Source organism: Charadrius vociferus, unplaced genomic scaffold, assembly GCF_000708025.1.
Source record: "Charadrius vociferus isolate BGI_N301 unplaced genomic scaffold, ASM70802v2 scaffold59, whole genome shotgun sequence".
NCBI classification, from domain to species: Eukaryota; Metazoa; Chordata; class Aves; order Charadriiformes; family Charadriidae; genus Charadrius; species Charadrius vociferus.
The window spans coordinates 2,360,486-2,382,641 of record NW_009661371.1 but is presented as its reverse complement, the minus strand read 5'-3'; the positions used below and the strand labels follow the sequence as shown (position 1 = coordinate 2,382,641).

The 22,156-nt window shown below is 39.8% G+C and overlaps 1 protein-coding gene across 1 annotated transcript in view; it reads left to right on the top strand.

The window, feature by feature from the left end:
* The window catches only part of DCHS2 (dachsous cadherin-related 2), an 80,162-nt gene that overhangs the window by 33,653 nt on the left and 24,353 nt on the right, over positions 1–22,156 (top strand). The window contains exons 7-15 of the mRNA XM_009893767.1: positions 43–580; positions 1,993–2,180; positions 2,677–2,776; positions 9,488–9,645; positions 10,834–11,674; positions 12,627–12,866; positions 17,669–17,803; positions 18,052–18,261; positions 19,505–20,362. Coding sequence (XP_009892069.1) covers positions 43–580; positions 1,993–2,180; positions 2,677–2,776; positions 9,488–9,645; positions 10,834–11,674; positions 12,627–12,866; positions 17,669–17,803; positions 18,052–18,261; positions 19,505–20,362 — 3,268 coding nt within the window. The remainder of the gene's footprint in view (positions 1–42; positions 581–1,992; positions 2,181–2,676; positions 2,777–9,487; positions 9,646–10,833; positions 11,675–12,626; positions 12,867–17,668; positions 17,804–18,051; positions 18,262–19,504; positions 20,363–22,156) is intronic.

The following is a 22,156-nucleotide window of genomic DNA, read 5'->3' as shown; positions in this document are numbered from 1 at the left end:
CACACAGCAGCTGAAGACTGTGGAAGTCCTCCTCTGACTTCTTTGCTGATGTTGATGGTGATTATTGAAGAGCAGAAGATGGGCCCTACTTTGGTTTTTCAAAACTTGGTGTATCAAGTAGAAATCAGTGAAGCTACCTCTCCAGGTGCCCGAATCCTTCAGGTTCAAGCCCACTCACTTGATCCACACAGTGTTACCTCCAAGCTGACGTATTCCTTAGAGCCTAGCACAGATTCTGTTGCATTTGGGATCAGCTCTGATACTGGCTGGATTTACCTTCGGAAACATTTGAACTATGAATGTGCACAGATACTAAGTTTTAGAGTTCTGGTCAGCACCTCCGAGCATGAAAACCTCAGGCAAAATGCAAGTACATCGGTCATAGTTAATGTCCTGGATGAAAATGATAATTCTCCCATGTTTATGCATGAGAGCTACTTCTTTGAAATGGAGGAAAATCCAGTTCCCAGGGGTGTGGTTGGCACCATTACAGCTGTTGACAAAGACTCGGGAAGAAATGGACAACTTTCCTACTTCCTCTTGTCTGATGGAAAGTATTTCAAGATGAATTCCAACACAGGTAGTATTTTACGATTTCTAATCTGCCTAATATTGCTGTTGGAAAGCAGCCTTCTCGAAGGGAATGGAAGTAAAGTGTAAAGCTTTCAGGAACTGCTGTGAATCTCTTGGATTGATATGTGAATATTCTAACTCAGAGCTTCACAATTCAGGGAATGAAATAAATCTAATACATGTTCATGAAGAATGAACTAACCCTTAGGGTTTGATTTCTTTTCATGACTTCATTCTGGTCACTTGGTCATAAGTTTCAGTGTTTGACTGTAACAAATAAAAAGAAGTAGTTTTAAGTTATAGCTTCAGTAGTGTATATGAAGAACTTAATTGCCTGTGATCAAGTACAGTTGAAAAGTACAGATCAGCCATAAATAACTGTAAAGGTAACTATGACATTTGACAGTTACAGTGATTTAAACTATTCATGAAAACTTCAGTAAGTTACATCAAAACTGGGTTGTTATTGTACATGGCACCACAGAAATCAAATTGGCTGACAGAAATTTTTCACAGCGCAGGGTGAAAATGCCTTGAGTAATAGGCACTATGTCCACACAGTATAAAACCACAGACCATAGCATGTAGAGCCCAGAGGAAGGGAGTCCTCTAAGGAGCACAGGCACTGTAAATAATCCGGTTTAGCAAAATGATACATAGTGGGCAAAGATCTGCTGTTTAAAATTCCTGTTTCCAGATGTCCTGTCCTCATGAGGGGTGAATAGGGTCTCCTAGAATTTCTCTGTATGAATCTTAAAATAAAATTGTCATTTCAAAGCAGGTTCCTGTTGAGTACAGTTATGGAAGTTTAAAGGCAAACAGAGTACTAGGAGTTAACCAAGAAGATCTGAAAATAATATGTGGTTATCTGTGTGAAGGACTTTGGTCAACCACAAATCTACATCTATATTGAGTATGGTTGAGCAGGTGGAGAGAAGATTGGGTCAGATTTATTCACTGGCTTAACCAGAATGTATAGGAGACATAACGGTTTCCGATTAATGTACAGACATTGTGTTGAGAATTTCCTAACCCAGAGGCATAATAAAGGCCATTTGTCAGCAGTTAATACCCTGTGCTCATATATTATCTGTCCTGAAGTGTGGTGAAGAAAAGGCCAGATGGATTTCTTTGGAAGGTCAGTGCCTTGGTTCATGCTGTTTTATACCTTTGCTCCAGGGCATCCACTGTACAGTGAAGGATGTAATATGGTACTAAACTACAAGTGCAAACTGTGATTGACAGAACGTTTCTATGGAATGGAGCTTGGAAAGCTGAGGTTTTAATGTCAGCAGTAAGGTGTCTCAGAAGACATGTATCATTTTTTCATGTTAAATGTATAATTGCATGTAGTAAGATGAGTGCTACCATACAGTAAATACCAGACTCCCTTTCTTTTTCATTTTCTTTGTCCATCAGGTGAAATCATAAACTGGGTTGCGCTAGACCGTGAAAAACAAGCTCACCACCAGCTGACTGTGCTGGTGACCGACCATGGGTCACCACGGCTTAATGCCACAGCAGCCGTTTACATCGCAGTGAGGGACCTGAACGACAACAAGCCCCTCTTCCCCCAGCTGATGCCTGGGCAGGAGCTGCACCTCAAGGTGGGTGCTGCGGGTGAGATGTGCTGCCTGACTCTGAGCACCACCCTGCGGCAGGATCCCAAACCCCCCGGCTGTGAAACAGTGACAGTACGGCCCTGAAACAGAAACGTAACCCATTCTTAATTGAGGCTTGGGTATATTTGGGAATTTCAATGTTTATCAAATGATTACACTTCTCTGCTTTGTATACTGTTAGATATAAAGGATATATATGTATAATTTTGTTTGTGTGTGCAGTAGAATCTCTTAATTTCTGACCTCTGAGTCTGCTGTGCTAAAGATTTTAAAATTAGCAATGTATGCAGACTGTAACAGAGGATTGCTAGAACTGTAGTATTTAACCATTTCCCGAAAGGCTTTTTGCACTGACTGTAAATATTGCTGAAATGGAAAACAGAGCAACAGTTAAACTCTTGTGTTATGGCAAGAAATTTATTTTAAGACTCGCTGTTATCCATATATACTTGCAAATTATTTATAAACTGCTTGATGACAGGTTTTGGAAGGGCAGCCGTCAGGAACACTTATTACCACTGTCTTTGCAAAAGACTTTGATTCTGGAAACAACGGCGTTGTATTATATTCAATAGAATCAGGTAAGAATCTAAAGTGTTATTCATAAGAAAAGACATTGAAATAACTAGAGTTTTAGAGGTGCTGTGTGTACATACAGGATTTTATGTCTATTTTAGCTCTGTTAGAATAAAGATGCCTGTGTAAATAGGAATCAGGACTGTCGTATGTCTTACGAAGTATCTGTGGAGGTGCAAACAGCTACCTTTCCTCCCTTCCCCCTCTGCCCCATCTTCCCAGGGGTTTGATTGCTTGTGTGGCCAGCCAGAGAGCGTTCAAACAGCACTCAGAAAAGATTAGGACCATGATCTTGTACTGTACAGTTTAGTGTTTCAGTCAGTTGTTTAACATCTTAAAGGAAAGATGATCTCCCTTTTCCCATGACCAATTGAAAATTTTCCTGCTTAAAGAACAGTTCATGGCAGTCTGAGACAGGCATCAGAAGGATCAGCAGATAATCTGGGCAAACAATGAGGCTTGTGGTTTTTAGTTCATGTTTCACCCTTTGTTCCGCACTGTGTTAGCCTGATATAGCGTGGCCACTTAAAAACACTTCTCCTCTTTAGTTTTCCCTGTAATTCCTACATGTAGCAATTCACTTCTGAGGTAAGCTATAGGATCCAGTTTTGTTTGCAGTGAAATCAATAACAGAGCAGTCCTAAATTAGAACATGAGCGCGACTAGGGCACTAATACTGCTAAGAGACATAGATGTGATCTCTGCTTTTGCCGCATACCACTCGCTACACTTTTACACAAGAGAGCTCTTGTCTATAACCAGTAAGGAAAATATGTCTGTTCCTCCTGCTTTGCTTCACTATTGATTCAAAACAGCAAGAGGTGTCAAGAACAGAACTTTTTGTTTTATTTTGGTACCTGTTATAGTCTGCCAGCTTAACGTAGTCAATACATTTTAAGCTTGGTATTTGTAGTCTACGGTAGTTTGCACATAGACCATACTGCTTCGTCAGTGCAAGAAAACATTTCCAGTATTTCCATCCACTCAGTGCATTTCTTCAGGTGTTCTTTTCTGTGTAGGCAGAGCTCAAATGTGGGCTCAGTTGGTTAAATCTCGTAACAATTACTTGTCACTGCACAGTAAAGAACAGAATACCGCAAAGTTACATTACTCCTCACTCTTAAAGACCAAGGGAATCTGTAGCCTCCTCTTGCCAAGAGTGAAATTACCAAAAGATTCTCATGGATTATACTGTACTGTGTCTCTGTGTACCCTTTTGACTTCTGTGGATTAATGGAAGGACTTTAAGATCCAAATCCACAAGAGCCAGAGAACTAACTCTGCTCTCTTCCACCAAGAGAGGCTTGAAAAAATGAGGTATTTAACAACTCTATTGAAAATTCTGCAGTTGAAATATATGTAGATAATAAAAGACTGTAGGGTCAGTTTATGGCGATACTATTATTGCCTTAATTTGGATACAAGTGTCTGCCTCTTCCAGTGGGAATCAGAGAGAATCATAGACGTCTGCATTGTGAAAAATAATATTTTGCACAAAATGATCCCCCTTAAGAAAAATGGAATGAGTAGTATCCAACCCTTTGTTTGAAGGGTGATGGCCAGGCAACACAGGAAGTGTTCTTCAGGGGTCTCTGCCTGTCTGTTTATCTAATTACATCCCCTTCCTTCAAACAGCACATTGGATTTTCTTACTGGCTTCACTGTAGAGCCCCAGAGGGGAGTAAGTAAGAGTTCAAATTATAAAAATGACTAGTAACACAAAATATGACTGGTCTTGTAAATGCTGTCTCTAGAAAGAACAAAAGGATAAAAACAGCAGCAGCAAAAAAAAACCCCAAAAAACAAAAAAAACCAACCGAAAACACTAAAAGAGCCGTCCCAGCCTTGGAACTAGATATTTTTCCGATAAACAAGTCCAGAAACAGCTGAGCTTTTCTGATACTAATTTTTGTTGTTGTTGTTAGTTGGCTCAGAGCCTTTAACATCTGGTCTTCAGTTTCATGGTGATGTTCTTTCCTGGTTTATATTTAAAGTAGTATTTTCTAGTTCTGGGACATTGTTCAGTACTAAAATATGAAGAAGAAATATGATCTGATTTACAGCCATATTTGTTAAACACAAAGGCATCAGGTTAATTGGAGGACTGCATGCAGGCCAGTGCTCTTTTCAACAGTTGAGGGACTGTCACAGGATTAAGACCTATGAGTGTCAGTGAGAAATGTTAAGCTTGTAAGAGTCACTGGGTACTTATTAATGTTCTTGAGACCTTAAAGAAATGCCGAGATAGCAGCAATAGATTAAGCTATGCAGGAGGACTAATGACAAATGCCAACAAATTACATAAGGAAAAAATCTGTAGAAGAACTATGAGGTTTACACAACAGATGAATTTCAGCCTTCAGAGAAGAAGCATTTCTTTCAAAATGCCCCTCCCTCTTCCCAGAAAATCAAAACAAATCATCCTTAAACATTCATGCGTATTGAAATGCATGATCATATGGCTGTACCTCCACTTTGAAAGGGTAACCTAATTCAGAGGGAGGTGAATCCCAGGTGTGTGTGCTACTCCTTAGTGATGCTGGCAATTGCAAAGTGATTTGCCTGGCCCTCTTTATGACTGTCAGTAGGTTATAGTATAGCATTTATAACAAAAATTAGTCTGTATTTATAGTGCTTCATAAACTATTGCTTTGTGTGTTAAGACTACCACTGGCAAATAGAGGCTTTTACAGTTATATTTGGACCATTTCTGCAGATGCATTAGCACTTGATTGCCAGAGTGCTAGGAGAAGCCTAGTTTACGCTGCTAACACACAAATTGGCAAGTGTGGTACATATGTCTGTAGACAAGTACTTGTCCTCCAGGGTGATTTGCACGTGGCCTGCAGCGAGCATTCCTAGACTTGCAGAGGGCTATGTTTCTGCAGCAGCCCCGCCGTGTTCAAGTTATTTGGGAGCTATGGCATTGCCTTCCTCTTTTTTGTGAAGAGAAGCAACTTTTCTTTCATCTCAAAGGAGAATGAGATGGCTGAGGCACTGAGTCTTTTAAAACCTAGGAAATATACAGTTCTTCAGGAAATTAGGTAAAAATAATTAGCTAACTATCACTGCATACTGAAGTCACAAATATCTGAGAAAACTCTAGTGTTACTTTCTCTCTGCTTTCTGGGCTGTTTTACCTGAATGCTAGTCCCTGGAAGGCTTGAATGTTCTGCCAAAGTTCACAACCATACATTGCCTAGGGTTTCTCAGGACGTTCTTTTTGTCCAAAACTTCAGTGTCTGTGATTATGTTTGAGAGCACAGAGTTGAGAAAGTGCCTGGGCTTTGGAGAACCTCATGTAAATGAAGGCTTGGCCAACAGGTTGGAAAATGCAGAGGTGGAAAATTTAAGTGAAAAAGTGTATCTGTTTATTGGCAGGTTAGGGTAGAGTTGCAGGCACAAGAAGAGACTGGGGCCATTAGAGTCTAGTTATCGGGAGATTTGATTTTTTTTTTTCTGTTCTATGCTTCATCTGCTCTTCTCAGTGTCCTTCTTTCCTATCAATTTCTCGTATATTTTCTTCCTTTTCTTTTCATACAAATAGGGATATCTTTGGGGTGTATGTATAAGCAGCAGTTGCCTAATTCAGGTGACTAACGGAGATGAAAGCTCAGCAAATGTTTCTGGAACTGCAGGGAGCTTTTAGAGCAATGACTGACATGCTCTTTGAGTGTAAAACTTAAAACCGCCTTTTCCCTTATTCCTCACTTTGAACTTCCAAGAGAATGAGGAGGAGGATTTGGAGTGTATTTAGAAAGTGAGCAAGCTACCACTCACATGCACTTGGCCTTGGTAATCTTGGACGAAAGTATTTAAAAGTGGTCTATCTCTTCTGTTAGTACGTGTGATCTATTAAATCAGTTGAAAAGCAAGATCTGTCTTTAGGTAAGCTTTTGAAATTCAGAAATTAAAGAAATTCCTTTGGGTACGAAATGTGGTATAAAAGTTTGGTTAGTCTGTCTGTAGATAAAGGGAAATCCATTTCATAGGGGTGCTTTTTCCGTGAAGTTTTTTCTGATCTGGAATCAAATAGCTACACTTTGAAATTGCCCATGAATAAATTAAGACATAGACTGATACTAGAAAAATAGAAGTAAGATGTTTCAGTTTTGACTGTCTTTATAGTGCAGTGCCAGATAAAAAAGACGAAAATGAGAAACATTTTCAAAATGGAAGTCCCAAGGGGTTCTGGTTTTGTACAGTATCTCTTTTCAACATTATTAGACTTTTCTGTTTTCTTTTATTGCCACCAAAATATGCACAAAACTGACCGTTTCATGCAATACTTGGATTTTAGTGGATAATGCTATTGGTAATTACTTTTCTGACCAGCTCTCTTTTATTTTATTAAAAAATGTAAATTTTGACCATTCTTTTCTCCTATCAAATAAGCTTCAACCCTTCAGAACCTATTTGAGTTGAGCTTCGCTCTATCAAATAAGCTTCAACCCTTCAGAACCTATTTGAGTTGAGCTTCGCTATCTATGTTCTATTACTTGAAACAGAAAAACAAGTGTCGGTCTTTATGCTCTGAGGTACTGACTATCCTCATCACTGCTGCAGCAAGGGTGAATCCTCATAGCCTCATGCTCAGATTGTAATTATGTACTTGCAATGTTTTTGTTCCTAGATTATTTTTAAAAAAACTTTTTTATTTTTGGTTCAGTGTGGTGACTGTAGCTCCATTTTGGTAGAAAACGAAGGGAGTAGTTTTCATGCACTTCAGTTTACTATTTTCTTTTTCTTGTTAGTTCTCCCTATCAGTTATTTTAAATGTCAGTTTTAGCAAAATGTTAAAAATATATGTGTGCAATTCATGTTATGTGTTCTGTTTTTCATATCTCCTCTGCCTTTTGCTTAGCTGGGATTTTGTGTCATGAAACATTATATGGAACAAAATAGAATACCTATGCACGTAGACATACTGTTGGGACCTAAACCAGGAAAGTAACCAAAAGCTATTTATGAAAACAGTAATATAGCAGCATTAATATTTTGAAACTATCATGAAAAATGCAGAATGCAGGACTGTCTCACTCAATATGGTTGTCTCTACATATTGTTTCCTTTTGTTGGCAATTTCCTCATTACGTTCCAGACTGCAAGAGTCAACCCAGAAGGGACTCATGGAGCATTAGAAACCCAGTTAGTCAAAAGTATCTGAACAACATTGTGGAAAAAATTCCTATTTTTGATTGTGAAAACCCTGTTTTCTAACTATACTGCTCAGTGTTTTTTCAAATTCTGCAGGTGCAAATATTTTACAGTTGCAGATGAGGGGATTGGGTACAAAAATGAACATCTATAAGTGCAGCTAACTAATTTGCATGTGCGGATTTGGAGAACATAAACAGCTTCATGCTTACTTAGATGCCTATGGAAATACAGTTCTTTATGAGAGTTTTGTGTACTACATCTGCACTAAATTTATTTTTACCACAGTTGCTTATTAGAATAGCAGCTGCTACGCTGCATGACTTTGTTTAACCCACTAGCACACCTTATTAAAATTCACATAGCAAAAAGTTGTTTGTGTAGTATTTTAAGAGGGAAATAGTTATGACAAATTTGATTTTCTCAGTTTCTGTTAAGGTATACCAAGTAATAGATACTTTCCCATTTTAATAAAAATTGGAGAGAAATTTGTATAGCATTCCTTGAAAATGGGGGAGGTGGGCGTCAGTCTCTTCTCCCAGGTAACAAGAAACAGGACGAGAGGAAACAGCCTCAAGTTGCACCAGGGGAGGTTTAGATTGGATATTAGGAAAAATTTCTTCACTGAGAGAGGTATCAAACATTGGAACAGTCTGCCCAGGGAAGTGGTTGAGTCACCATCCCTGGAGGTACTTAAAAGACGGGTAGATGTGACACTTAGGGACATGGTTTAGTGGTGGACTTGGCAGTGTTAGGTTTACGGTTGGACTTGATGATTTTAAGGGTCTTTTCCAACCTAAATGATTCTATGATTCTCAGTCACAAAGAGCTATTTACTCTTCTATGGTAAAATTTTTCTTTGCAACTCTAGAATAAATGTAATATGATGTAGCTGCAAGTAGTAATTTTAATTAGAAGTTGCTTGTTATTATCATGCGGCCAGTCCTTGATGAAGGATGTATGCGTAATTTCCAATATTCACATGTTGCTCCGCAACAGTTTACTGTAAGATTTTAGCTACCCCCAGCTAGCTCCTGGTTCAGAGCACAGGCAAGCAGGCGGCATCACTGCAGCTGCAGTGTCTTAGGGGTAGATAGGGCTCTTTGGGGACCCATAGTCTGAGAAGGACATAAGCCAGCTGTGTATTCAGCATGGCTTACTTGACCCTTCATGTCAGTTCAGAGACTAAGACTTAATTCTTTCTCTGTCCCTGCCTGTCAGCTTATGTTGGAAGTAGGAGTACCAGTCCTGGGGTGTCTGCTGCTCTCCTGAGATGCACACACCATTGGTGTGAGTAATGTTGGTACAAAATTGAGCAGTTGCTTTAGTACTCTATAGCTTTTCTCTCTGTAGCTTTCTAAATCCAGAGTAAGTGGTTTATAATAACTATGTACTCGATGAAGGAAGAAGTGAACCAAATGAGCCAGAGAGATCCAAATGAGTGTAGAAGGTTCCCTTTCCTCTGGGTCGTGCTCTTTCTACTGCTGATTAAAATATTCAGTGCAATGGAGGCAAGCTGAAGCGATCTGCAATAACTCATATCCATTTTTCCCACCTAGAAGAGGATATAGGATACTTCCAGATTGATGCTGTCACTGGGGAGTTAAGAACAACCCGGTCTCTGTCACATGCTGAGAGACCAGACTACAGAATGATGGTCACAGCCAGGGACCAGGGGATGCCTTCACTTCAAGGACATGCTGCTGTTTACATCCAGGTACTTGTTTACGTTGTACGGATAGAACATTTCAGTTAGACACTTAGTTTCTTTGAAAAAACAATTTTGGGAGAATCTAGGGAAATAAGCTGAAGAAAGGAATAAGTTCAAAATTATAAGCACTTTGTCTCATGGTAACTTTCTTCAGCTGTTTTTCTGTTGAGGGAGGAAATGAGAGAACAGACTTATTTTGATATGTTGAGAATACATCATGCTTGTGCTTTAGTAGGAGGTTATGATGAACACTGGAAAAGAGAAGGGAAATACCCAGGTAGGCAGAGTGGAAAGCAAATATCAACAGAGACTGAAAGTGGGGGAGAGAATAGATAATTCTTTTCTCCACTGTGTTACTCTCTTTTCTAAATTCTGTCTTTATTATATAAGGATAGCTTCTTCCTTTGTGCTGGTTTATACAGGGCTGCTCTGCATGGGAGTGTGAAATCCAGCATGTGCTCTTTCCACAGCCAGCCACCTGCTGTTCATCGAGCTGCAGTGGGGCTGCTTTGTCCAGGCTGTCTGTGCTCCTTTATCAGAGGCTGAATGTCACTGAGACTGCTATTTTCATGTCACCCAAAAGATAGTTAATTTTGGGTAGCTTGGAAAAAAATGCTTCAGTCAAGACAAGGCAAACGCAGTTCCCACAATTAAAGAGATTCTTTCATTTTAAAGCATTAACTTGGAACACTGCAGCAATCCCTAATGAATGAAACCCTGTAATGACATAAATAATCCAAAAAAAAAAAAGAAAGGCTATCTGTATTTGGCAAACTGCATAACGTTCAGTGCTTTCTTTGTCATATCTGTCCCTGTGATGTTGTCCTATGTAGAAAGACACTGTCCCTGTGATGTTGTCCTATGTAGAAAGACACTTGGAAGTGCTTCAGAGTAGGCGTGGAGATAGCAGCATTCAAAGTGTCTGTCTCTGGACTCCTGTGATTCAGAGGGTGAGACAGTCTTGTCCCTTTTTTTAACATGGGAATGCAAGATAGTCCTTGGACAGTCAATCTGTAACTCTATTTGAGCTCTTACAGAGCACGTTCAGGTTTTTTTTCTAGCTTTGAGGCATACTTAGGATAAATATAGTCACAAATAATAAATGATTAAACTCTCACTTAAGGGAAACCATTTTCATTACGCTGTTCATAATAACAATGGCAAAATATTGCAGTCTTTGTGCTTTTGTTGCAGGTAATCCCACTTCCCAATGGGAGATCTGTCTTCTCTCAAGATTTCAAGCACTTTGTCATACCTGAAAATTTTAAACCTGCGCAAGTGTTGAATTCTCTGAAGTGGCCTGGTAACCATCTAACAACTAACAGGAAACTGCATTTCAGTATTGCTAAAGACGACGATGATGTTCATTTTGAAATAGATAGCTTGACAGGAGACCTTTTTCTTTCCAAGGAACTTGACTATGAAACAGCTTCACACTTCCTTTTGCAAGTTATTATAAAGGATTATAATAATAATCCTCCACAGAATAACACTGTCTTCCTGAGTATCAATGTAGAAGATCAGAATGATCATTCTCCGTACTTTCAAGATGACTTTGTAGTGATTGGCATAGAGGAAAATGTACCTGTTGGCACTCTGGTTTATACATTCAATGCAAAAGATGGAGATGGCAGTTTTCTGAACAGCAAATTAGAGTATTCCCTAGGAATGGGTAACATGGGTGAAAATCCATTTCTTATTCACCCGTTGTATGGCACCTTGACCACAGCATTTCCACTAGACAGGGAGGTTACTCGCTCTGTGATCCTTACAGTGTCTGCGGCAGACCAGGCAATAAATCTGACTGATCGCAGGCTTGATTCCCTGGCTGCAAAAATTGTTATTTTAGATATCAATGACAACAGTCCCAGTTTTACGTCTTCGTCTCTTTCCTATGTCATGGAGGATGTGGAGGTGGGCTTCCTTGTGCACCGCATAATTGCAAAGGATCCTGATGAGGGAAGAAATGGACAAGTTACATATCACATTCTTTCAGGAAATGAAAACAAAGCATTTGTATTGGATAAAATCACAGGTACTGTTGCTTCTGTTCTCTGGAGTTTCTTGTACTGTGCTTCTCAATGGTAATATGCGGGAGTGCATACAGTGCAATACTGAAATGTCACGTTACTGTGGTACTCTACCCAGGTAACTTATTGTCCTCAGGGGTGATTACCTTGCGCAGAGCATGACAGGAGCGTGGCAGTACTATGTGCGGTAGGCAAGCTCAGTGGGACTCAGCTCAAAAACTTCTACATGACGCTTTTACTGTGTTGTGTAGATGTGCTGGAGTGCCTTCCAATAGCGCACTGAGGAATGTGGGAAGAAAGTGTGTGCAGTGAAATCATTCTGATTTTTGCGTGATGCGTACTTAACGCATGTGCATACACATATGTTGCTATATGTACACATGAGGAAAGGCAAAGTCAAGATCAAGAAATGTGCATTACACTGGGTGGAACATGTTCAGCAGAGGCTCAAAGGGCTGGTGAATTTCATTCTTCAGCCCTCTGAAATTCTCTGGTTCCTGAATGTATTCTGTAACTGTTATACCATCTGCACACAAATGCAAATCTCATCCTAATAGTTGCAATATTTTCTGGTTCTTATTCTGATTTTGAATTTATTACATGATACAGCTGACAGTGATTTGTAGAGCTCCTCATTGCATAACTTATGTGCAAAAGAAGACAAATATTTAAGTTAAATAAAGTTAAAAATTTAAGCCCAAAGTTAAATAAAAAGGAACCTCTGCACTTCACTTTACTATTCCATGAATCCCAGTTTCCCTTGATGTCAAAATGAGTATTTCTGGGCCAATTAGCACTTTAAAGGGAATCACAGGTAATGATTGACTCCAAATTTGGAAGCCTTGCAGCAGTGACACAGCATGCACAGTGATGCTGCATTAAAGCTGTGAGTGCTGGAACAACTGTATCCTAACCTGAACCAGAATACTTTTTTAATACTTTCTTTCTTTATAATAGGACTCTTAACTACAGCCCAGCTTCTGGACCGTGAAATTCAGGAGCGCTACAGTTTGACAGTCATGGCTCTTGATGACGGCAGCCCAGCTCTCTCTGCCACACAGGTTCTAACCATCATTGTTCTTGATGTGAATGATGAGACCCCGATATTTCTGAAGCAACTTTATGAGACTTCAGTTCGTGAAAACCAAGAATCAGGGGAGTTTGTCATAAAGGTGGAAGCTGTAGACAGAGATGCAGGTAATTTCTGTCCTTTTGCTATTAATTTCATTGCGGACCATAGTAGACTGATCAAATACTCCTGCCTGCTGTGGTTGCATCTACAGCCGTTGTGCTTTTCCCAAGGTCATGTATGAGTTTTGAGTTTCAAAACATGGCTTTTGGTTCAGACCCTCAACCTTTATTCAACACTTGGAGGTATTCTGACTTGCACACTGGGGTGGCGTCACCTCTGACTGGTATATTAAATGTAAAATGAGCACTTGCATGATGCAGAGTAGCTCAGCGTACTGTAGCTTTCATGTGAAAATATGTAAAATTATAACTAATGTTCTCTGGTTATAAATCAGAAAACAATGTTCGACTCAGTTAAAGTTAATATTCGAACGTTTTGTTGCTCTCAAACAGTGCGTTTTCAATAGTTTAAAACAGTTCACTAGACAAGGATCCAGGTTTTGTAACAGAATCGGCAAATATGCACTACTCTTTTCTGACCAGAGAGGGGCACTGTCATCCAAGATTTTCCAGCTACTTGAGCCGTGTGAAGGGATGGTGGAATCTGCTCTGGATGAGTTTACATACATAGGAATGTTAATGCATTGCTTTTCAAACATACGCAGAACGGATGAGTGAGAAGGGGTGGTTCATATGCTCTTTGAATCAAAAGTAAGGACTAAACGTGAGAGAGTCTTTGCTAAGCAACAAAAAAATCCCTCCGCTTCTTCAACTACCTGCTCTTCTGAAATGCATATGATGTTACAGGTGGTCTGTGTACTGGAGAGAATCTTATCTTGAGAAGTACCACGCACACTGCATACAGTTCGTGTAACATGAAGCAGTTACACAGAGTCTGTGGTCTGCAGTAGAGATAAAATCTGGAAAGGGAATTAAATATTACAGTACTGCTGCAATTGGCCCAAAGTTTGTCTCAACTCCATGAATGACTTTCTTTTTACAACTCCATGAATGACTTTCTTTTTACTTTGGGTGCGCTTTCTGCACATCTTTAGAATTCTTTAAGGTTGTGCTATCAAAAAAGAATAGATGAAACAATAGAGCTTGTTAGCAAAATAATTTTCTGTTATCGGTAAGATTTGTAATTTTAATCTGTGGGACATATTGATTACAAAAGGCTGATGTGAGCTCAGTAGAGGTGCTATATCGAAGAGACATAAGTATGTATTTAGAAGTTAGGAATGGGCGGGTAGTCCTGTCTGTGAAAGTCTTCATGACAGCTGAGCAGTGTTAGAGTTGATCTGTGTACCTTGCTCTTCCAAGTATTTTCTTTGTTTTGTGGATCACACTATAAAAAAAAAAAAAGGCAACATTTGAAGTAAAAATTTGCAAGATAGTAGAGAAAAGAAGTGGGAATTTGCTTAAATTCCTCTCCCTCCTTTCTCCATCCCTTATATTTATTTATTGCACATCTTGTGGGAAATAGAGCAGAAGGGGAATTTTGGGAGCCGTTAGAAGGAGGGAGCGGGGGTGGCTTGGCAGGGTGGAGAGGAAGGGCATTCCAAGTGTACTGGGTGGCACAGTGTGCGGCTGTCTGTGCAGACGCTTTGGGCTGGAGCACTGTTGGGGCTGATGGTTCCTTCCTGCCTTTTTTTTTAAGTACATTTTCCAGTAACCACAGTCCTTCTGTTGGGTCTTTTTCTCACATTTGCCTGATTTGGCCTCATGTCATGTTCGTGTAACAATATTGTTCCAAGCAAATACTGAAGTATACATCACATTTTTTACTTTATTAGCTCTTTAAATTGCAATTCACATCCCAGTAATATTTGCATAGTCTCAGTGGAGGACTTTCCTCCCATCACAGATTTATTTATTTTATTTTTTCCAATGCATATATTCCCTGACTGACCACAGGGAGGAATCATTTTTACTGGCAATATCAGCCATCATCAACCTTTTGTTTTATTTAACTTTTTACTTCATTCTCTATGAAGGGAAGAGCTAGCAGCCGTCATCTTCTTTGTGTTTGACTCAAGCTTTAAGCTTGCTTCCAGTTTTGCTTGTAATGGTAATTTTTGCTTGCAATGATTTTCTTTCGTGTGGGTATTCACGTGGATACGGGAAAGCAAAGATACCCACAGCATATTTAAGATAGGTCAGGCATTTGTCTTGAGATACGTCTTTGTAGAAGCTCTGAATGAACTGAACTAGCATTTGTCACCATCTGCTTTTAAGCTGATGCGCACCTCTGTGATTCAGTAGTTATGGCTGGAGCCTTAGCAGAAAAGTCTCAGAAGGTTAATAGGGATGTCTGACTTTAGAGTTATGAGACAGGGCTCACTGCCATTTGCTAGACATTTTGTCTTGCTCATATTCATGGATTATCGTGGTCTTAACAACACTAGTATTATAAAGATGAGATTTGAGCCTAGTTTTGGGGCAGGGAGGACATTTGTTCCCACTGCTGCTTCACTGGTGCTGGCACTAGACATACCCACAGTGTAATGCCATGGCTGCTGCTTTGAAGAAGCTGTGGGAGTGCAGGGGCTGCCTGTGCTGTGGCAGAGGAACAGGAAAAGGGGCTGAAGCTTTTCCCAGGCTGCAGCTCAGGCTCCATGCATCCATCCTGTCATTTGGTCTGCAGGGAAGGGGGTCCTCGCCACCAGCAGGTGGCAAGGAAGGGACTTAGCTCCTCTTCCAGCTCATTATGCACAGGAAGAATAGTTTGTTTTTTGTTTCAGTTCATAATTTCAGCCCCCAAAATGTGACTAGCTCTACTGAATAATTAACCAACAGGTGGGATCAAATGCAAAGTGTCAGCTGCTGTGCCATGGAATGCGAATGTGTAGAGTCATGACACTCTTCTCTTGGGCAGGGTGTGCAGCTTTCTCCTACTGCTAGGTGTATACTCCTAGCAGATGGATATGAGGAAGGAGGCAGTAGGTGCATGGTAAAGAAATGTAATTAAGTTGTCATGTATCTGTGTCCTCTAAGGAGTAAAAGTTTTAATTTCAACGATGTATGAATAGTCAACTTGGATGGCACTGTTTGTAAATAATGTCCATTGTGAAATCTGCCAGTGGAGGCACTGGGTTGAAGCAGTTCAGTTGCAGAAGACCAAAGGCATACAGTTAATATCAGCCCTGCGGTGTCATGTTGGGTGGTTTGTTTTTTTTTTTCCCATCTGTAGCATTGGTGATTAATGATAAATAAATGCAGGCAGAGCTGTGAATATCTTTTAAAATGTAGTTGAATGGTATTTAATATGGGCAGATCAGATAGTGTGTGTCAGTAACCTTAAACTTTCAAGGCATGTCCTTACTGCTGTGATTTTTCTCCTTTCTTCTTGAAATCTGCAAGGATTTCTGTAACTTATATTTCCTTCTGCTGTGTATTGTATGAGTATGTTCCTCCCTTGACTCAGTTTAGGAGCAAATACATTTACAGTAATAATTCTCTTAATCAAATTTCAGTAGTGTTGTCAGCTATTTAGCAAAGCTATTCAAAGGCAAACAAAGGAAGTCATGGCTTTTAAAAACTGTAGGCTCTGTTTCTTCTCTCACACTGGTGTTTCTCCATCAACTCCAGTGCAGATTGTCTTGTTTTCAACTGCAGCAGATGAGAACAGGCAGGCAGTGTTTGACTCTGAATAGCAGTTTTCGTATGATGATGAGTGCTGTAGTTTTCCAGGTGCGCCAACTGTCCCTACCCTGCTAAAGGACTGATTGTTGGTTGGAAAAACACAGAATGATTGAATGAAACTTAGAAAAAAAATTTTTGGGGAAAAAAAAAAAGAGCACAATAGTACAAGACTTTGAAGTATAATGTAGGATTAAACTTATTAAAGTTAATAATATAAGTGTGATGGAGATGACATTATAATTTCCTCAGTAGGGTGTTGAAACTAGAATATGAAATAAATTATTTTATAACCATAGTAGGTAAGACTGTGGAGTCACATTTCTTGTTCAGCTCAGGTGGTCAACTTTGAAAGAAAGGTTTTTAAAAGCCTATACAGTTCTAGGCTATTTCCTAGAGAAAGACAGGAAGGTTAATATCACTGTACTATATATAAATGGTAGGTCTGATTAGGAACTGAATGGAATCGGCATTCAGAAAAAACTTGGAGGGAAGGAAACTCTTTAGCATTCCCTTCTGGAAATCCTGCACGAGTTTACAAAGCCAAGCAGTGTCATTTCAGAGCCTGGCTACAAGTGGAAGCAGTCTCAAAGGCCTGAGATGTGCTGTGGTAATGTCCACCAAATCGGCTTTTCTGTTGAAGACAACTCGGAGATGGCTACCTTGTGAGCCCTGATGGGACTTAGGCGCCTGCCTGCTCAGTATCATGAACGTTTAGAACTGGTGGGTGTGCCAAGAAGTGGGTGTTTTATCTGAATGTCTATACTATGCAGTGTGGTACTGTATAGGGATACTTGCATTGGCTGTGAGTGAAATTAAATGGAGAACCAGAGCAGCCTGGTACTCTGCCTGACATCCTGTTGAGAAATTAACTACCTTGGGGAGTTCAAAAGACAAACGCATGGATTCTGCGGTCCAAGTTAATGCTCTCTTGTACCATGTTGATATGTCAGCTTGTTCAGAGACATGCCCTGAATGCTTAGAAATGTTGCTGGGGTCACTCTGAGGGGCTGGAAAACTTAGGCACAAAGCAGCATCTGGACAAGGATTTTGAAGATCCAAATTTAAATTTATGCTAATGAAGAAGCAGTTACTCATTGCGTTAAAAGTAATAATTTCATCCATAACCCATTTCCTGGGGAGGGGGAGAAGAGAGAGATAAATATGTAGACCTGAATGTGAGGAGAATGGCTGTGTTTTACTAAGACTTCCATTCTGCTTTTAAGGACTGAATTCCTTGCTTCGATATGAAATCTTACCAGGAACTGGTTATGAGAAATTCAAGATGAACTCGGACAGTGGAGAACTCCTAACAACTGCATCACTGGACAGGGAAACCCAGGAGGTTTTCAGCATTAAAGGTAACTGTGTGAAACATCTATGAGTGCCTGTAAAATGTGAAGTGAGAATGGGTGCGGTGTTACTATCAGTGTTACCTTTTTTTCAGGCCATCTGAATTAGATGGAAGTGGTAAGATTTTCAAGTACAGAAGAGCATGGGCTTTTTGCATAGTACAAATAACTCTCTTATTCTGCTGTTATTAAGGAACGTCTACTGTTGCACCCACAACCACTGTATAAAATTTGCTTTATTTTTTTATTAATCTTAGTTTTGGTTCGAGATGGTGGAACTCCATCGCTGTCGAGCACAGTGACAGTTATCTGCACAGTGCTGGATGAAAATGATCACTCTCCCACATTTCTTCTTCCTGCTTCTGAACTCCATATTCCAGAGAACCAACAGCCTTCTGTCATTTACATTACTCGGGCTGTAGATATGGATGCTGGCAATAACGGAGCTCTAAGATACAAAATAATTGGTAAGTCATTTTTGTTAGTATAAATCAGGAAGTATATAAACAGCAGTATCCAAGTTTTAGACTCGTCTTGATTTTACAAGGCCTCCCTAGCTCCCATCTTGTCCACATGCTTCTTTCATGTGGGGAAAAAAAAAAGATCTTTCACCCCTTTGTCAGCATTAATAAGCACTTTCCAGGCATACTTTCAGTGTGCTTTCTGGATTTGAAATAGTACAGAAAAGAAAAACAAAAAACTACCAAACGCTGGAAGGAGGCATTAATCATGAAGGCATAATTTTGTCCTTTTTGCTATAGTTGTGGAAGTTCTGAATGTAAATGTACCCTTGCAAATAAGTACCAGAATTAATCTAATTTTACTTATTTAATTTTATTTCTTTAATTTTATTTCATGAGAGCTTCTTTCACCCAGCAATTAGTAATGTCATACTTGGTTTTCATATTGCCAAACTCTCCCTGTGTCCACTATGCCAATGTAAGCTCCACAGCTGTTCAAAGCCTCCTGTAATGTCTTTGCACAAATACAAGTTTGCTGTGCTTACTTTGGTTTGTGGCTCTCAGCAATAGCTCAAATGTAGGCAGATAGCTACTGTGGTAACAGCCAACACATTTTTCTTTGAAGAAACAGCTATGAATTCCTTTGTTTTCTCGGTTTTAATTTCACGATCTTTTACAATCTTTAATTTAATAACCTCTGGTCTTTCTACATGTTATAAAGTATGTATGCCATTCACCGTTACTAAAAACACTGACTTTTCTGTCAACTGCTTCATATTTACCTCCCCCTCCCCATGCCCCCCAAATCAAGACCTTGCACAACTATTCACTTCCCAGAGACAGGTTTGTAGAAGAGAACAAGAAGCAAGTAATTACAATTGTCAGCAATGCTTTATAGGTTTCTGGAATTTGTAACTAAGGTTGGGAAGAGGTCACTTTATGCAGCAGCATAGTTGCAGGAGATTTTATAAGGTGTGCTGCTTTGGGAAAAAAGACATGCATCTGGCAAAATAGCCACTCTGTAAATTGATATGACATTCTGTATTTACTGTCATTGCCACCCACTGATTTAAATTAAATGCAGGTTTTAATTCGTATAAGAGGAATAAAATATGTGAAAGGCACACGAGCGCACCAGCTGTATGAGCAATTGGATCATGTTATTGCAATTAACATAGCGGTTTTCACAAGGGATTCTTTTTTCAAAAGTAATTGTTTGTGATCATTTTATTTTTTATGTGTTTGAAAGGTGGAAATGTTGGCGAATACTTCACACTAAATAACACTTCAGGAAAACTGCTGGTCACTCGTAGCTTAGACAGAGAAGACGTCAGCAATTTCACTCTTGTAATTGAGTGCCGTGACCTAGGCAGTCCCTCGAGAAGCTCTACTGCACAGCTCACTCTAACGGTCCTGGATGAAAATGATCACAACCCGTTGTTTGCAAAGACCCAGTATCAGATCTCCGTGACAGAAGACCTAGAGGAAGGCTCAGCCATCCTGGACCTCTTTGCTTCTGACAAAGATGATGGCCTGAATGGCGAAGTTACGTACTCTCTCATTGATGACACCTTTGGAGCATTTGCTATTGACAGTGTGACAGGGTCTATAGTTACTACAAAGGCACTGGACCGGGAGACCAAATCCCAGTATACATTTAGGGTTGTGGCAAGTGACTGTAGCACCCATTTGCCAAGAAGCACCACTGTCAGTGTTGTGGTGCACGTTGATGATGTCAATGACAATGATCCCATTTTTTTGCAGAATCCTATCAGGGCCTTTGTGCCTGCCGAAACCCATGTGAATGAGACGGTAGCCACTGTGAGAGCAGAGGACGTGGATCTGGGATCAAATGGAGCTGTTGTTTTTAGTTTGATGACAGTGGAAACTGTGTTTCAGATCGATGCAAAGACAGGTGACATCATTCTTCAGGAGCCCTTGGCTTCCAAGGACTTCAGTACTCAGCTGCTAGTGACTGCTTCAGATCAAGGTATCTCACCTCGAACAGCCACAGCTATGGTCATTATCTTTACAGAAGAACAAGAGGAGGAGATCTTATTCAGCCATAGCCTGTATGAAGCAAGCGTGCCTGAGAACAGTGCAGCAGGTGGGCATCAAATCCCCATTTGTGTTCTTGCAGTTGCAAATCTCCCCTCCTTTTGGAGTGGTAATTTTAATGAATGGTATAGGGAAACCTTTTTACTGTGCAGTGGCAAGGAAAAGTTAATTTGAATGTAACAAATACCCGTCTGCCCTTTACCAGTGCACTGGCATGAAAAAGAAGCATGGTCTGTTATTTGGAGGCATTGTCTGGCTCTTGAGCTCACTGCTCATGTACAACAGTGATGCTGACATTAAACAGAAAGCTCCCTTGTCTGCTCAGCCTGGGAAGCCCTGAGCATCTGTGGGTTCACTCTTTTAGGAAAATTACTTTAATGATGGGTGGGTGCACATAAGCTGGGGTGAGATGAGTGTGTGTACCAGTTGCAACATGACATTTCTTGTTTTTGCAAAACCCTTCATGAACTGTAGTAGCTTTTAGAGATACTCTAAAACCTATTGAAGTTTTCAACTTTCCAGAAGGAGGAGAATGGGGGGTAGGGTGGAGTGAAAGGGAGAGAGAGAGAAGTTCAGAGGCTGTGGTACATTGTCACTCGGACAGGCGTCTACAGTATATCTCCAGGTAGAGGCTATGCTATTGAATGCAACCTATAGACAAACCAGCTTCAGTCACAAGGTGCTTACAAATTTATTTATTTTTGTTCTGTATAATGATGAGAAGCACTGCTCTACTTTTTATCATTCAGAGAATATTAGTAGTTATGCCTCCTGCCAATTAGATATGGTAACTACTTTTTCCTGTGTCAGGGGATGGGTTCATCTTAATGAGGGGCAGAAAGGAGTGCCTTTCACATTTTTCTTCCCACAAATCCCACTGTACAATTGACCAGATGTATTTATATACTGCACTATATTCTTGATTCAAATACTGCCTCATGAGGTTCACCTTGAACGAGTCGTTTATCCTCTTTATAGTTCAAATTACCTTTAGTAAAATGAAAGCAATATTTCTTTATATCCTAAGGGTATTGTGAGACTAGTGAATTCTTAGATCTTGAGTAACAGCCTATATATTTGATTAGGAATAAGTAAAAAATAAATGTGTTAGTAATTTTGGAAAACCAATCAATATTCTTGGATAATTACGAACTGAATAGTGAATGAAGGGTGAAGATGGCTATTGCAGTAATTACTGCTGTGATTACTCAGCCGTTCCTTCCTCTGTGCCTGTTTGGAACTACAAGCCAAATTTTCAGCAGTGTATTTTAAGATAAAGATAATGCTGTATTACTGATGTTTCAATTACCAGATCAAAAATAGGCAGTACGGTAAAGATTATTTTTAATTAAGTGACTTTTTTTTTTTTAACCATAGATGAAATATTTTTGTTTCAAGCTATTTTTAAAAAGCTGTGATGAGTGATCAAACCACCAGGCTATAACATCCTTCTAGCTCTCCCACTGTCTGCCAAAAAACATGTGGGATTCTGAAAAAAACAGGAAAGAGTGGAGCATGCAGTAGCCTCGTAGTTAAAACACTCCCCTGAAACATGAAAGGTGTAGATTGAGGTCTCCTCAGGCAGAGGAGCATTTCCACTCCATACTGAGCACTCCAAGTATGGAACCTAAGGGATACGAAGTTCTTTAAATTTTTTTTAAACCAATGCTTCATTTATTGCTTCCGTTAGAAATGAAAAAAAAAAAAATCCCTAAACACATTTGTCCTGACATTTAAGAAATACATTTTATTCCTTGAGTTTCACCAGGATTTACAAGTCATTATGGACACCCTAAAATTGAATTTTTCTGTAAAAGAGTCACAGATACCCCAAGGCCTCCAA